The 16,514-nt window shown below is 44.2% G+C and overlaps 1 protein-coding gene across 1 annotated transcript in view; it reads left to right on the top strand.

Moving 5' to 3' along the window:
• LOC141092872 (uncharacterized) overlaps nt 1-16,514 on the top strand; it is a 135,491-nt gene that overhangs the window by 10,288 nt on the left and 108,689 nt on the right. Inside the window, exons 3-7 of the mRNA XM_073579181.1 lie at nt 2,796-2,904; nt 4,488-4,604; nt 5,084-5,145; nt 9,446-9,592; nt 9,691-9,876. Coding sequence (XP_073435282.1) covers nt 2,796-2,904; nt 4,488-4,604; nt 5,084-5,145; nt 9,446-9,592; nt 9,691-9,876 — 621 coding nt within the window. The remainder of the gene's footprint in view (nt 1-2,795; nt 2,905-4,487; nt 4,605-5,083; nt 5,146-9,445; nt 9,593-9,690; nt 9,877-16,514) is intronic.

Here is a 16,514-nt window from a genome sequence, read left to right on the forward strand (position 1 = left end):
TTTTTTTCCTTCCACATTGCGTCAATTCTTGTGAAGCACCTGAAGGGTTAATAAACTTCTTGAATGTGGTTTTGAGCACCATGAGGGGTGCAGTTTTAGAATGGTGTCCCATTTGGATATTTTCTGTCATACAGGCCCCTCAGTCACGTCAAATGTCATGTGGTCACTAAAGAAAAATTCTTATTTTACAACAATTTACAAATCACTGGTCACGTATAACTTCCTAACCAAAGAAAAAAAAAATTGTACTGGTGTAAAGTAGACATGTGGGAAATGTTGTTAACTATTTTACGTGACATAACTCAGATTTTAAGGGCATAAGAATTAAAGGTTTGAAAATTGTGAGAATTTTCGCCACATTTCTGTCTTTTTCCACAAACGCAACTTCTTCGCTATGAATTGCCTCATGATCAGGACGTACAATATGTCACAGAAGAAGTCTTGGAAATCTATGGGAAATGTTAAAGCGTTCCAGAGCTATAGCCTCATAAAGTGACAGTGGTCACAATTGTAAAACTTGACTCCGTCTCTAAAGGTTTAAAGCACTACGCCAGTGTTTGGTTTGTGTTGTGTTTGTTTTTTTTTCTCCTTCCAGTGCTGGAGAGGCGCTTTAAATGGTAAGCCCCATAGCCCCTGATCATACAGTGCCTTGTAAAAGTATTCAGCCCCCTTTTCAACCTTTTCCCACATATCATACTTCAAACATAAAGATACCAAATGCAAATTTTTGGTGAAGAATCAACAACAAATGGGACATAATTGTGAAGTTGAACGAAATTTATTGGTGGTTTTCAGTTTTTGAATTTCCACAAAAATGTAAAAGTGGAGCGTGCAATATTATTCGGCCCCTTTAACTTAATACTTTGTTGCGCCACCTTTTGCTGCAATTACAGCTGCAAGTCACTTGGGGTATGTCTATCAGTTATGTACATCGAGAGACTGAAATTCTTGCCCATTCCTCCTTGGCAAACAGCTCGAGCTCAGTGAGGTTTGATGGAGATCGTTTGTGAACAGCAGTTTTCAGCTCTTTCCACAGATTCTTGATTGGATTCTGGTCTGGACTTTGACTTGGCCTTTCTAAGACCTGGATATGTTTATTTGTGAACCATTCCATTGTAGATTTTGCTTTATGTTTGGGATCATTGTCTTGTTGGAAGACAAATCTCCATCCCAGTCTCAGGTCTTTTGCAGACTCCAACAGGTTTTCTTCAAGAATGGTCCTGTATTTGGCTCCATCCATCTTCCCATCCATTTTAACCATCTTCCCTGTGTATGCTGAAGAAAAGCAGGCCCAAACCATGATGCTGCCACCACCATGTTTGACAGTGGGGATGGTGGTGTGTTCAGGGTGATGGGCTGTGTTGCCTTTACACCAAACATATTGTTTGGCATTGTTGCCAAAAAGTTATATTTTGGTTTCATCTGACCAGAGCACCTTCTTCCACAGGTTTGGTGTCTCTCCCAGGTGGCTTGTTGCAAACTTTAAACAACATTTCTTTATGGATATCTTTGAGAAATGGCTTTCTTCTTGCCACTCTTCCATAAAGGCCAGATTTGTGCAGTGTACGACTGATTGTTGTCCTATGGACAGACTGTCCCACCTCAGCTGTAGATCTATGCAGTTGATCCAGAGTGATCATGGGCCTCTTGGCTGCTTCTCTGATCAGTCTTCTCCTTGTTTGAGATGAAAGTTTAGAGGGATGGCCGGGTCTTGGTAGATTTGCAGTGGTATGATTCTCCCATTTCAATATGATCGCTTGCACAGTGCTCCTTGGTATGTTTAAAGTTTTGGAAATCATTTTATATCCAAATCCGGTTTTAAACTTCTCCACAACAGTATTACGGACCTGCCTGTTGTGTTCCTTGGTCTTCATGATGCTCTCTGTGCAACAAACATAACCCTGAGACTATCACAGAGCAGGTGCATTCATACGGAGATTTGATTACACACAGGTGGATTATATTTATCGTCATTAGTCATTTAGGACAACATTGGATCATTCAGAGATCCACAATGAACTTCTGGAGTGAGTTTGCTGCACTGAAATTAAAGGGGCCGAATAATATTGCATGCCCCACTTTTCAGTTTTTGAATTTCCACAAAAATTTAAAATAACCAATGAATTTCGTTCAACTTCACAATTGTGTCCCACTTGAAAAGGTTGAAAAGTTCCAGGGGGCCGAATACTTTTGCAAGGCACTGTATACTCATATACTCACCCTCCGGCATCTTCAACATTTTTCGTGAGCGCAGAAGTCAGAAGCTACAGTACGTCACAAGCTCTGTGCAAGCCCGAGAGCCAGAACGAGGCTCTCATAGACTTGTATTAAAAAAGTAATCTCCCCACAGCTCCATGAAACACTGGAGCTGCCAGCAGGTCAGTTTTTGCTGGAGACCGCTGGGAGCGACACTGGAAAACGATGAAAGTAGGAGGAAGGGGACTAATATTTGGAGCAATACTCCAGCAGTGCAAATAATTAAAAAAAAAAAAAATTACTGACCTCTTCCACTGACCCTCTGCTCTTTTTAGTGATGGCAGTGGTACTAGCAATATCCTGCATTCATTCCACAAGGAAGGGGTTGGGTAGAGTTCAGTGCAGACAGCCCTGGAATGCTCACAAGCATGTACATTCACCAATGTGGCAGATTAAATATTTCATCTTTTCCCCCCTACTCCTTGGTCCTGCAACTAGCATGTGAAATCTATATAAGCTATATTTTAACCACTTTACTTTTGAGAGTAGTGCTCTCAATCCTTACTTGACTAATTTAATTATTCTTTTCTATTTCACAGTTTGGTTTCAAGAAATGGAAAAGTCATGTCACTGAGAGGCGATGGGAGGATCGATCTGATATTGTTAAAGAACTGTACTCTGAACTCAATGTAGTGAAAACATCAGTTGGTATGAGAACCTTAACACTAGCTTGATTCCAGAAGTCTGGATAAACTTGTTTCCTGAGATGTCAGATGTCACTTAGAAGAAGCAGACACCCTAAAAGGATTTTCATATGAATATAGTACACTTTAATCAATAGGTCTTGGAATAAGTTCCACGATTTGATTTTTTTTTTTTTCCAATTTTTTTTTTTAATTGCGTAATGGCTGTCTCTCTGTGCCGGAACATTGCCTGTCATACCTTATCTCCTGGACAGTGGAGGAAGAAAGATTAGAGATATTAAAGCACAGGATAGCAGCTTTTTTTTTTTTTTTTTTTATCTTCTGTGATAGGTTTCTATCAAAACCCACTTCAATAATACTCCTTGGCTTGGCTAAATATTGTAGCTTCACACTAAGCGAGATCACTGATGCGTCACCGATTTTGTGACACATCAGCAATCTCGCTGTGTGTGCCACACATCAGCGACCGCCCCCCAACCCCCCCGCCGGGTATCACTGATCGTGCAGGAACGTCCTGGGCCATCTTTTGATCATTGGTCTCCCGCTGGCCAGCACTCATCGCTGCGTGTGGGAGACCAACAAGCAGCGAGCTCCAAGCAGACACTGGGAGCTGGTATCCAAGGTAAACAGCAGGCAACTAAACGCCGCGCGTGCTTAGTTATCCGCTGTTTACCCTGGATACAATCTCCCAGCGTGAGCACGCTGGTATCCAGGGTAAACGGCGGGTAACTAAGCAACACGCACGCTTAGTTACCCGCTATTTACCCTGGTTACCAGCGTCTTCTCTGGTTCTGATTGCTGGTGAGTCTGCCTATTTGGGAGCTCTCCAGCGATCATGTAGCGACGCACCAGCGATCCTGACTAGGTCGTGTCGGGATCGCTGGTGCGTCGTTTAGTGTAACGGGACCCTAAAATAAGTAGTCACCAGGCACATCTATTGGTTTTACACAGACCAGAAATATTTGCTGACCAATGTTCTGTTTACACAGGCAGACTGCACTGAACAATCTTTAATAGATTGTATTAGCTGTCATTGTTCTAGGTAGCGTGAGTCTGGTTTACACAGTATCCATGCACTACCGAGAGCTGTGATAGTTGCTGAAAAATCATTTTGATCATTCATAGGGTGATTGGCAGGCTGGCTTATCCTGCATGATAGTCATGAAATGAGCAGTACAAGGAACACTGTTCTTTAAGTATAAATATAAGTCTATGGATCTGTGGAAAACAGACTGCTGATGGATGGCATCCGTATACTGTCCACATTTATCATTGCAAATGATCGGACAAGCATTGAAATTTATCCGCGTGTGGAAAAACACGTAAAAATAAACGCCGTCTGGATGAAGCCTTAGTTTGTCCACAAAGACGTGTGATGCTTAGTGCATTCTCTTAAAATCATTAACATAAAGCTCCTACTTCTGAGCAGGTAATTTTTTTTTTTTTTTCTCCTCCTGTCTTTGCTTTACACAATATGTATATGCTGTTTTGTGCAGAAGATGTGCATGGAATTTGGAAACAAAAGGTTTTGGTGTATTATCATAGTTGTTTTTTTTTTTTTTTTTTTTTTTCCCCCCCTTCTTTCAGACTCCACTCTAACGTTTGGGAATATTCTGTATCTGCTCTTGTTTGGATGGTGGATCAGCCTGTTTTATCTAATCATTTCAGTTGTGATGTTTATCTCCATTGTAGGATTCCCATATGGTATGTTAAATCGCAGAATTCATTATTCTGTGCTTGTGAATATAATGCATCAGAAAATATGCTCCCAAATGTTGAGTATGTAATATTTTGGGTTTATTCATACATTGTGGTTAAAATGCATACTTTGTTTATAGTTGGGTAACTGGAGTGTAGTTTATACAGATGAAAACTCGTAAAATACATGTTCATCTGTAAACGCCTCACAGCCCAAATACTGGATAGGAAGTCTGCTGCAACTCAATCCAGTTTGGCCCTGTGAACTTGGTTTGCACATGTTGCTTAAAAATATGTTGGATCTGCCTAAAATGTAAATTGTTTAAAATGTGAAAATTAAGAACAAATTCGGCTTTAAATATTAAATTTATAGTAGGTTACTTTGAAACTTTAACCCATGTTAACTATACAATCAGAAAAAAATTACCATTGGGTAATAAAAATATTGATGGAATTTCAGAAATGTGACTGTTACTCTCATGTAGGTGTGCTATGTTGGAGGCTTGCAATTTTCTTTGTTTGGCCATTTGGAAAAATCATTTTTCAGGTAAGAGCAGCTATATGGTGTGTATATTTTCAGTAGAACTGTATATCTTAAGCCCCCGTTACACACTGCGATATCGCTAGCTATATCGCTGTAAAGTCACCGATTTTGTGACGTAGCAGCGATATTGCTAGCGATATCGCTACATGTGATACTTGCCTCCGACCGGCTCCCCCGATGGTTATCGCTGGTCGCGCGAGAAGGTCCTGGATCATTTCCTCCCGCCCGGCTCCACGCGTTGCTCGACGTCACAGCAGGAAGCGCCACAGGAAGCTGATGACTAGCGACGCGTGGAGCCGGGCGGGAGGACGTCAGGATCGCCGCGTCTGACAGGTAAGTAGCGACCCCCGACCCCTGCGATGTCGCTGGTGAGATCTGCCTGTGTGGCAGCTCACTAGCGACCACTTAGCGATGCACCAGCGATCTATATCGTTGTCGGGATTGCTTGTGCATCGCTATGTGTAACGGTACCCTTAGAATGTTTTGGGTTTTTTTTAAGTCAGTAAACCTGACAGCTGCTACAGACTGCCCAATCCCTGGGGAGCATGTATTAAACAGTGCCTCTATTAACTCACCTAGGCATGCTTGACTCTGATAAGCTGTGGCATTTCAGGGAAAATCATGCATTAAAATCATGCTTCTCCCCATCCACTGCCCTGAATAAAGCCGCTGGGGACCCGCCTTCTTTTAAAGGGTGTTTCGGAGTCACACACCTGGCTGAGTTAATACAGCCAGTGTCTGATACATGCTTAGCTTTTAGGTACATAGAAAGAAAACAAAACTCCCAGGCAGGTAGCTGCTAACTACCTGCCTGCCTGTTGTACCCAGCACCAGTGGGTCACTGACCACTACTGCCAGAGATACAGCTGCTCCATGAATGCAGAGCAGCTCTTCTTCTTCCAGCCTGCTCTGTTGACTGGGCGTGACTCCTGGCGACTTGCTGATTTAACTGCAGGAAGCGGCTGTCAGGCAGCGGGAAGCCGGCTATCAATCAGCATGACATCGGCAGTCAAGCCTGGCCAACAGAGCAAAGCATAAAAGTGGCTGCTCTGTCGATGTGATGATGGAAGCTGCTAAATGGTTTGTGCCTGTGTAAGCAGGTGCAGGAATGCAGTAACCCAGGGATTGCAGAACAAGGCTGTATAGCAAGGTTGTTTAATTGACTAACAAAGAAAAGGATAGCAATGGTCTCCTCGAAGGGAGCTAATAACATTAACCAATGGATAGTAACAAGGGGAATAAACAAAGGGTTAATGTGCCAGTCTGATATGCAACTGGCACTTATCGTGGTCTTCTCTGGTTCTCATTCGAATACAGTCTGATGGGGGTTGTAGTATCGGCAACGGACGGCGTGGCGTCCTTAAGTGGATCCAGCGAATCACTGTCCCCGGTTTTACCCGTTGAGCCCCTAGTCCATAAATCTGTGCAGCCAAAGTAGGGAGCGCTGCAGGAGTCTGTCTAACAGATGTGCTGTTGATGCTTGTCTACTGGTAAAGGGGGATGCACCTTGGGACCTGCACCGGGCACACACTCCTCCGCAAGAGCACAGCCCTCTTCCTAGCTGGGCGCACGGCGCTCTGCACACATGGTCTGTCTTGAGCACTCGCTTAATCTCTGCTGCGGCTCGTCTCTGCACTCTGTCACCCTGAGGAGCGCGTCGCACGCCTACTTCTGCTTGCGCTGCCGGTTGGACACTAAATGCTGCTTAGCATTTTCAGCTCTGTTTCCGGCTTAAATATGACTCTTCCCGGGTCATGGGACCTGTCCGGTCACATATTCCTTCCCCTGGGCAACATGGGACGCAGCCTCAACAATTCCTGACCCGGCTCAACGCAGGCACGCGCAGGCCAGTCTTCCTCCTTATACCTGCAGCAAACTGCAGTGGCACAACAGGCATGTACACACGTGGTCAAAATTGTTGGTACCCCTCGTTTAATGACAGAAAAACCCACAATGGTGACAGAAATCACGTGAATTTGACAAAAGTAATCAAATCTATGAAAATGAACACAAGAAAGCCAGATGTTGCTTTTCAACCATGCTTCCACAGAATTTTTAAAAGTAAAACTCATGAAATAGGCCTGGACAGAATTTTTGATACCATTTAATATTTTGTTGCACAACCTTTTGAGGCAATCGCTGCAATCAAACAATTCCTGTAACTGTCAATGAGACTTCTGCACCTCTCTACAGGTATTTTGGCCCACTCCTGAAGAGCAAGCTGATCCAATTGTCTCGTGTTTATAGGTTGCCATTTCCAGACGCCATGTTTCAGCTCTTTCCAAAGATGCTCAATAGGATTTAGGTGAGGTATCATAGAAGGCCTCTTCAGAATAGTCCGTTTTCCTCTTAGCCATTCTTGGGTGTTTTAGCTGTGTGTTTTGGGTCATTATCCTGTTGCAGGATCTGTGACTGAGACCAAGCTTTCTGACACTGGGCAGCACATTTCTCTCTAGTATCCCTTGATAGTCTTGAGATTTTATTGTACCCTGCACAGATTCTAGACACCCTGTGCCAGATGCAGCGAAGCAGCCCCAGATTATAATAGCATCCTCCATGTTTCAAAGTAGGGACAGTGTTCTTTTCTTGATATGCTTTATTTTTCTGTCTGTGAACATAGAGCTGAGGAGCCTTGACAAAAAGTTAAATTTTTGTCTCATCTGTCCATAGGATATTCTCCCAGAAGCTTTTTGGCTTGTCAACATGTAGTTTGACAAGTTCCAGTCTGGCTTATTTATAATTTATTTATTTTTTATTTTTTTCAACTATATAGTGTCCTCCTTGGTGATCTCTCATGAAGTCCACTTTGGCTCATACAACGACGGAGGGTGCTATCTGACACTGATGTTCCTTGAGCTTGAAATTCACCTTTAATCTGTTTAGAAGTTTTTCTGGGCTTTTTTTTTACCATTCGTATTATCCATCTCTTGATTTGTCATCAATTTTCCTCTTGCGGCCACGTCCAGGAAGGTTGGCTACAGTCCATTGAGCTTAAATTTCTGAATAATATGTGCAACTGTAGTCACAGGAACATCAAGCTGCTTGGAGATGGTCTTATAACGTTTACCTTTTTTGTCTATAATTTTCTTTCTAATCTCCTGAGACAACTTTCCTTATCTTCCTCTGGTCCATGTTGAGTGTGATACACACCATGTCACCAAACACAGTGAGTATCTGTAGCCCTCTATACAGGCCCACTCACTGATTTCAAGTTTGTAGACACCTGTGATGCTAATTGGTGGACACACCTTTATATAACATGTCCCCTTTGTCACATTATTTTCAGGGGTACCATCATTTCTGTCCAGGCCTATTTCATGACTTTTTTTTTTTTTTTTTTAATTCTGTGGAAGCATGGTTGAAAAGCAATGTCTGACTTTGATTTGTTCATTTTCATAGATTTTTTTTTATTTATTACTTTTGTCAGATTCAAGTTAATTCTGTCACCATTGTGGGTTTTTCTGTCATTAAACGAGGGGTACCAACAACTTTGACCGTGTGTTGTTAGTAATTACCTGCCTGTTAACTCTCAAATACATTGCACAAAAAAAAAGTTCAGAATAATCACCTTTAGGGCTCATACTCACTAGCGAGAGACTCACACAATTCTTGTGCGAGTCTCTCATGAAAACCGGGCACTGCCGCCGGCACTCGGACCGGAGCGTGCGGCTACATAGAACTGCAAGTCTGAATGCGGGCGGCAGTCCCAAGTTTTCATGCGAGAGACTCACACGAGAATCATGCGAGTCTCTCGCAAGTGAGTATGAGCCCTTAATACGTGTGTTGAAGACTCGAATGTGATGATCAAAATGAATTGCTTCTGTATTTTTTTTTTTTTTTTTTTTTTTGCAGATGACATTCCATGAGGGCTCTTAATTCCTTTTATTTCTTGGGACTGTAGTTTTTGTTGGTATTATTTTGGGGTACATATGACTTTGTGATTACAGCTGTATTTTCAATAAAAATGTCGCAGGGTAAGTAGACTGTGAAATCTGTAAGCTGTATTTGTTTGTGAGTTCTGACCCCACAATAAACATGTCATGTTAATGGCTCGTCGATATTGCATCATAGTGGACGTCAGCTCTGACGTAATAGCAAATCCTGTAGCCTCTGATCGACTGCAGAGGTAAGATGACAGAGCAATGCCATATTATTTCCTAGTAATAACAGCACTGTTGTTGGGTTGGAGTATTAGTTTTTATTTTACATGGGGGAACTAAAGTGATTAAGCAGGGATTATCCAGTCGTGAACAACTGTTTAAGTGTTTGTACATTATTGTAATGCAATTGGTGTCTGTTCTAGAGTGGTATTCTGCACAATAGAAAATGCCTTATGAGGTTCTCAAAGTGTGAGGCTATACCAGAGGTTGATGAGTTGGAGAAGACTCTCCTTATTGAAAAGAGGGAAAGACTACAAGCAAATTCCCACGGCTGTGAGGTCAACTACTGGGTAAATCTATCGGTCAATTGTAATTGTATTTACAGCTCTTGCTATGTTGAAGACTTTTTACCTTGTTGTGTGCATGTTTGTTTGTTTTTTTTCTCCAGATGCGTTTCAGCACTTACATTTGGTTATTTGTGGGATATCCTGTGCTTGCAGTAGTCCATGGGCTTGCCTGTTTAATCTCCTGGCTCTCAGTATTTTTCATCCCCGTGTCTAAGATGAATGGCAGGGTTTTATCAACTGTGCTTTTAATGCCTCCAGAGCATGTGCACATACGTCGAGAAAACCAGGTACAATACAAGCGAGGTATACCCTGTAAGTCCGGTCTTAAAGACTAGAAGTATATTTTGTTTTTGGATTGCATTTATTTTTTACCTCTTAAACTGTGTTCTGAGTATTACTATTGGATTGCATTTATTTTGTTACCTCTTAAACTGTGTTCTGAGTATTACTATTAATTTTCTTACCCCGGGGGTGTCACTGGGTTTTAATCCGGTATCACACAATCAACAGAGCGAGAGATAAGTGAACAGTCCCAAGAACATTTATTACTTGCAAATACCGTATATACTTGTGTATAAGCTGACAAACCCCCCCCCCCCCCAATTTTGCCACAAAAAATGGGAAAACTTATTGACCTGTGTATAAGCCCAGGGTGGAATCCATAGTTTACACCCCCATGTGGTGCTCCATAGGTTATGCCCCCATATGCTCCAAAAAAAAAGCCATACTCTCCTCTCCTGGGTCTATTGCCGCTGCCTGCCGCTTCTTGTGTCAGTAGCTGTTCAGCCATCAGAGGGGCGGCGCGCACTTACCATGTCACCTTGCCCTCTGCTGCCTAAACATCACTGACACAGGATACAGCAGAGACAGCGGTGAGCAAGCGATCGACCGGGGGACAGGTAAATATCATTATACTAACCCATCCGGTCTCTGCAGCCTCGCTTCTCCACTATCTCACTTTCTGTTTTCAGCGGTCACGTGGTACCGCTCATTACACTCATGAATATGTGCATATTCCTGAGTTTAATGAGCGGTACCACGTGACCGCTGAAGACAGGAAGGGAGACGGTAGAGAAGCGGGAGGCTGCAGAGAACGCGCCAGGACGGGTAAGAAAGATCTGACACCCCCGCTCCCCCTCCCCTGCCGACCCCTAGGTATTTGACCCGTGTATAAGCTGAGAGGGGGACTTTCAGCCCAAAAAAATGTGCTGAAAATCTCAGCTTATACAAGAGTATATACGGTAATATTTTATATAGCGCCATCCTATTCTGCAGCGATTTACAGTTTATACACAAGTCATAAGTAACAATGTTAATAATACAATAAGTAAAGCAAGATAAGACTTCCCTACTCATGAGAGCTTACAATCTACAATGAAGTGGGGGGGATACAAAGTACAGGGGCTTATTTACAATGATGGTCCAGCCATCTTGAGGGAGTGGGGGGATAGATACAAGCTGCATGAGGTGGTCACCAGACAGTATTTGTAGTGCTAATTGGTGCGGTGGAGTTTGATGGACGGTTATTCTCAGATAGTGAATGGGACAATGTGGATAATCCTAATTTCTTGGAGTAGAGCATTCCAGAGGATTGAAACAACCCAGAAGTAGTCTTGGACCCCGGAGTGGGAAGTACAGATTATTGCAGAGGTTAGTTGAAAGTTACTTGGAGAGCGTAACGAGTGGGTAGGCCGATAAACAGAAATGAGGGGGGAGATGTAGGGGGGTGCCGCACTATGGAGAGCTTTGTGCGTGAGAACAAGCAGTTTGAAATGGATCCTATAATGAATGGGCAGCCAGTGCAATGACTGGCAAAGAGCGAACGCATCTGAGTACCGATTAGCCAGGTGGATGACCCTGACTGCTGGATTATGGACTGAAGAGGGGATAGTTGAGTGAGGGGGAGGCCAGTTAAAGCTTTACAGTAGTCCAGGCGGGAGTGGATCAGGTCAACAGTGAGGGTCTTTGTTACTTCCATGGTGAATAAGGGGTGGATTCTAGAGATGTTCTTTAGGTGTCAAACATAACATCCAGACACCGTGCCTCCTGCCGGGGCGTTATGCAAAATGAAAGGTCCATAAAACAATCCACCACAGAGGATAAAATATTCCAGGAACGTGGATACAGTCCAGTAACGGATAAATGCCTCGTGAGATGAGGATTACAATCCTCTGCTTAGAGATCGATATGGCAGTGTGGCTCCAGATACAGTGCCTTGCGAAAGTATTTGGCTCCCTGGAACTTTTCAACCTTTTCCCACAGATCATGCTTCAAGCATAAAGATACCAAATGTAAATTTTTGAAGAATCAAAAAGTGGGACACAATTGCGAAGTTGAACGAAATTTATTGATTATTTTAAATTTTTGTGGAAATACAAAAACGGGAAAGTGGGGCGTGCAATATTATTCTGCCCCTTTAACTTAATACTTTGTTGCGCCACCTTTTGCTATGATTACAGCTGCAAGTCACTTGGGGTATGTGTGTCTCAGTTTTGTACATCGAGAGACTGAAATTCTTGCCCATTCTTCCTTGGCAAACAGCTTGAGCTCAGTGAGGTTGGATGGAGATCGTTTGTGAACAGCAGTTTTCAGCGCTTTCCACAGATTCTTGATTGGATTCAGGTCTGGACTTTGACTTGGCCATTCTAACACTTGGATACGTTTATTTGTGAACCATTCCATTGTAGATTTTGCTTTATGTTTGGGATCATTGTCTTGTTGGAAGACAAATCTCCATCCCAGTCTCAGGTCTATTGCAGACTCCAATAGGTTTTCTTCAAGAATAGTCATGTATTTGGCTCTCCATCCATCTTCCCATCAATTTTAACCATCTTCCCTGTCCATGCTGAAGAAAACTAGGCCCAAACCATGATGCCACCACCATGTTTGACAGTGGGGATGGTGAGTTCAGGGTGATGAGCTGTGTTGCCTTTACGCCAAACATATCGTTTGGCATTGATACCAAAAAGTTATATTTTGGTTTCATCTGACCAGAGGACCTTCTTCCACATGTTTGGTGTCTCTCCCAGGAGGCTTGTTGCAAACTTTAAACAACATTTTTTTTTACTCTTCGCCACGACAGCACCCACTGGAGGTATCGGATCCGCCCATTTGGAACAGGAAACCCTACAGGAAAGATAAAAGGGGCGGTCCGCCTTTCCTCCTCAGTTTTGGTTTCCTGTTCCAAATGGAGCAGGATCCTGCAGGATCTTACCTGGGCCATGCATCCGCCTGTGCGGTCTCTTCGGGAATGGCAGGGGCTGCGGTCCGGAAGCAGCGTCGGGGGAGACTCCGTTTGACGGCTCCCCCCTCGTCTGGTGGCATAGTGGTAATGGCCGGGTCCGGGGAGGGCCGCCCAGTCTTACCAGGGAGCGGGCCGGTCTGGCATCCGGGGGATCCCCCCCCCCCCCCCCCCCATCGGTGGGGGTATAGCGTGGATGGTGAGGCCATGAGCGCGCGAGCCGCGCGTGTCAGTAGCGGTGGAGCGGGCCGGCGCCCGACGCTCCTATACCCCGGAAGTAATGGTTGAACTTCCGGGGTAAGATGGCGATGACGCGGCGCATGCGCCCTGTGACAGGGCGACTTCCGGGGGTACGATAAGTGTATAGATAAAACAGCGCTGCAACGTTGGAACCATGTCGTCCCCCGCAGAGTCGCAGACCCCAGCAGGGGATTCAGCTGGGGGCAACTCCACCAGGGACCGCAGCGCCAGGACAGAGACTGCCCGCAGGAGCGAGGCAGCAGAAACCCGATCCAAACCGTCTCAGCCATCCGAACCGGTATTAAGCTTCACTGGGTGAGTGTGCAAAGTATATGCTCTACCTATTAAGCTAACCTCCTCTCCTCCCCCCCCCCTCCCCCCTCTCTTTACCTTTGACCTCCCACTTCAGTCAAAGAAAAAAGGAAAAACAAAACATAAAGAATGCGCATTATGTTCAGAGCCTCTCCCTGACTCCTACCCCAAAAAACTCTGCAAACAATGCATTAAAGAGACCAGGCAGGGGTCGACGATATCTTCTAAGGATATCCGAGTCATAATTAGGGAGGAAATACAAGCCATCAACCGCGCCAGCACTCCCGCAGAGTCCAGTCATAGAAAACAGGTCATTGCTAGTTCAGAGTCAGAGGAAGAACAGGAGTTAATCTCAGGCTCCGCATCCACGTCCTCATCATCCTCGGAGGTGGAAGGACGCGCTTGTTTTCCACTGGACAGCGTAGATAACCTGGTAAAAGCGGTTAGAAATACTATGGGGTGTGAAGAGGAAAGGGGAGCCCAGACCGCGCAGGACATTATGTTTGCGGGATTGGCAGAGAAAAAGAGGAGATCATTTCCAGTGATACCGGCAATTAAAGATCTCATCAAAAGGGAGTGGGAAAAACACGACCAGAGGGGTTTTCTCCCATCCGCTTCAAAACGGAAGTACCCGTTCACTGATGAAGATCTATTAAAATGGACTAAAATACCAAAGGTGGACGCTGTCATATCCTCCACTTCCAAACAAACCTCGATCCCGGTCGAGGACGCAGGATTGTTAGCAGACCCATTGGACCGAAAGGCTGAATCTTCGCTCAAAAGGTCCTGGGAATCCACCACCGGGGTATTCAAACCTGCAATAGCCAGCACATGTACTGCTAGGTCAATGCTGGTATGGCTAGATCAATTAGACCAGCAGATTGAGCAAAGAGTGTCAAGGGAGAAACTGCGTGCAGCCATCCCGTTGATAAGAGGGGCAGCTGCCTTTATGGCAGACGCTTCAGCGGACACCCTAAGACTGGCAGCAAGGTCGGCAGCCCTGGTGAATAACGCCAGACGCGCGCTGTGGATAAAGAGCTGGAAAGGGGATGCACAGTCAAAATCCAAAATTAGTGCAACCCCATGCAAGGGTGAGTTCCTCTTCGGAAAAGCCTTAGACGAAATTCTCGCCAAGGCAAAAGAAAGGAAAAAGGCCTTCAGTGATTCTCCCATTCCGTTTTATAGGAAAACCTTTAAGAGACGGCCATTCGGGAGAAGAAGACAATCGGACAGAACGAATAGATGGGCCACGAAAGACGAAAAGCAGAAGGGTACCATCTTCAGAGGACCAACATATAGGAGAGATAAAAATTAAAAGTTTAGACCCACCAGTTGGGGGTAGATTAAAATTTTTTTTTACCAAGTGGGAACAAATTACGTTAAACCCATGGATTTTAAACATAATTAAGGAAGGAATAAAGATTGAATTCCTTCGGATCCCCTATGAGTTCTTTGTTATAACTCGCCTTAATTCCTCACTTCAGCAAAAGGCTCTCGAAGACGAGATTCGAGTCCTGCTAGCTAAAAAAGTTTTAGTTGACGTCCCTGAGGAACAACAGGGTAGAGGCTTTTACTCTCCCCTGTTTTTGGTGTCTAAACCAGACGGTACATTTAGAACCATTATTAATTTAAAGAAGCTAAATTCATTTATAAAAAATTATAAGTTCAAAATGGAATCAATTAGACCCACTATAAAGCTTCTTTTCCCAAATTGCGTAATGGCAGGGATTGATTTAAAAGATGCTTATTATCATCTCCCTATACACAACAGATTCCAGAAATACCTAAGAGTCGCAGTGGAAGTCGAGGGAAGGATTCATCATTTCCAATACGCGGCAATGCCCTTCGGGCTTTCCACGGCACCAAGAATATTTACCAAGGTGATGGCAGAAGTGATGGCCTACCTTCGCCAAAAGGACACACTAATTGTGCCATATCTAGACGACTTCCTAGTAATTGGGAATTCAGTCAAACAATGTACTGAACGCGTGACTGACGCAATCTCCTCTTTTCAGAGCCTTGGCTGGATCATCAATATCCAAAAGTCCAGACTCGATCTGCAATCTCTCCAGACATTTCTAGGATTTCAACTAGATTCCTTGACCCAGAGATGTCTACTACCCCAGGTAAAAATCATCCTCACAAAACAAAAAATACAAGCAGCTATAGATAAACCACGTGTATCCTTAAGAGGAGCAATGTCACTATTAGGATCACTAAATTCTTGCACCCCGGCAGTCCGGTGGGCCCAGTACCATGTCCGTACGCTACAACACCAGATCCTCCAGGAGTATAAGCGACATAGTGGTCATTTACAGAGCAAAATAACCCTGTCACAAGAAGTCTTGACTTCCCTAGAGTGGTGGTTAGACGATGACCATTTATGTTCAGGAGTTCCATGGGTTATAGTTCCATCCTGTATCGTAACCACCGATGCCAGTCCCCAGGGCTGGGGAGCCCACATGGACAATGGGTTTTATCAGGGAAGGTGGAGTAAAGAGGAATGTGATTACTCATCTAATTTAAAAGAACTGACTGCAGTGTTCTATGCTCTATACAACTTCCTTCCGCAGCTCCAACAGAAGCATGTAAGGATCCTGTCGGACAATACCACCACAGTGGCATATATAAACAGACAAGGAGGAACTCGATCAGAGACTCTGATGTCTTCAGCGGCAAGAATTTTAAACTTAGCAGAAAACTATTTTTTGTCCCTCTCGGCCCTTCATATCAGAGGCGAGAGCAATCAAAAGGCAGACTTCCTAAGCCGTCACACTCTACGACAAGGAGAGTGGTGCCTCAATCGGAAGGTCTTCAGGGACATAGTAGACGCATGGGGACAACCCGAGGTGGATCTTTTCGCCACAAGGGAGAACAGGCAGATAAAAACATTTGCCTCCCTATCTCCGTCAGATCACCCAAACATACTGGACGCCTTTCTAGTTCCATGGAATTTCAACCTAGCGTATGCGTTCCCTCCATTGATCCTCCTACCTCAAGTAATTCGGAAGATCAGAGACGACAAAGCAAGAATAATCTTAATAGCACCGTTCTAGCCAAAAAGACCGTGGTTTTCGTGGCTGCAGATTGTCAATAACAGATCCTTGGATCCTTCCGACTGCCAATCTACTC

This window comes from Dendrobates tinctorius, unplaced genomic scaffold (genome assembly GCF_039654945.1).
Source record: "Dendrobates tinctorius isolate UK_male_01 unplaced genomic scaffold, ASM3965494v1 ptg000062l, whole genome shotgun sequence".
Taxonomy (NCBI): Eukaryota; Metazoa; Chordata; class Amphibia; order Anura; family Dendrobatidae; genus Dendrobates; species Dendrobates tinctorius.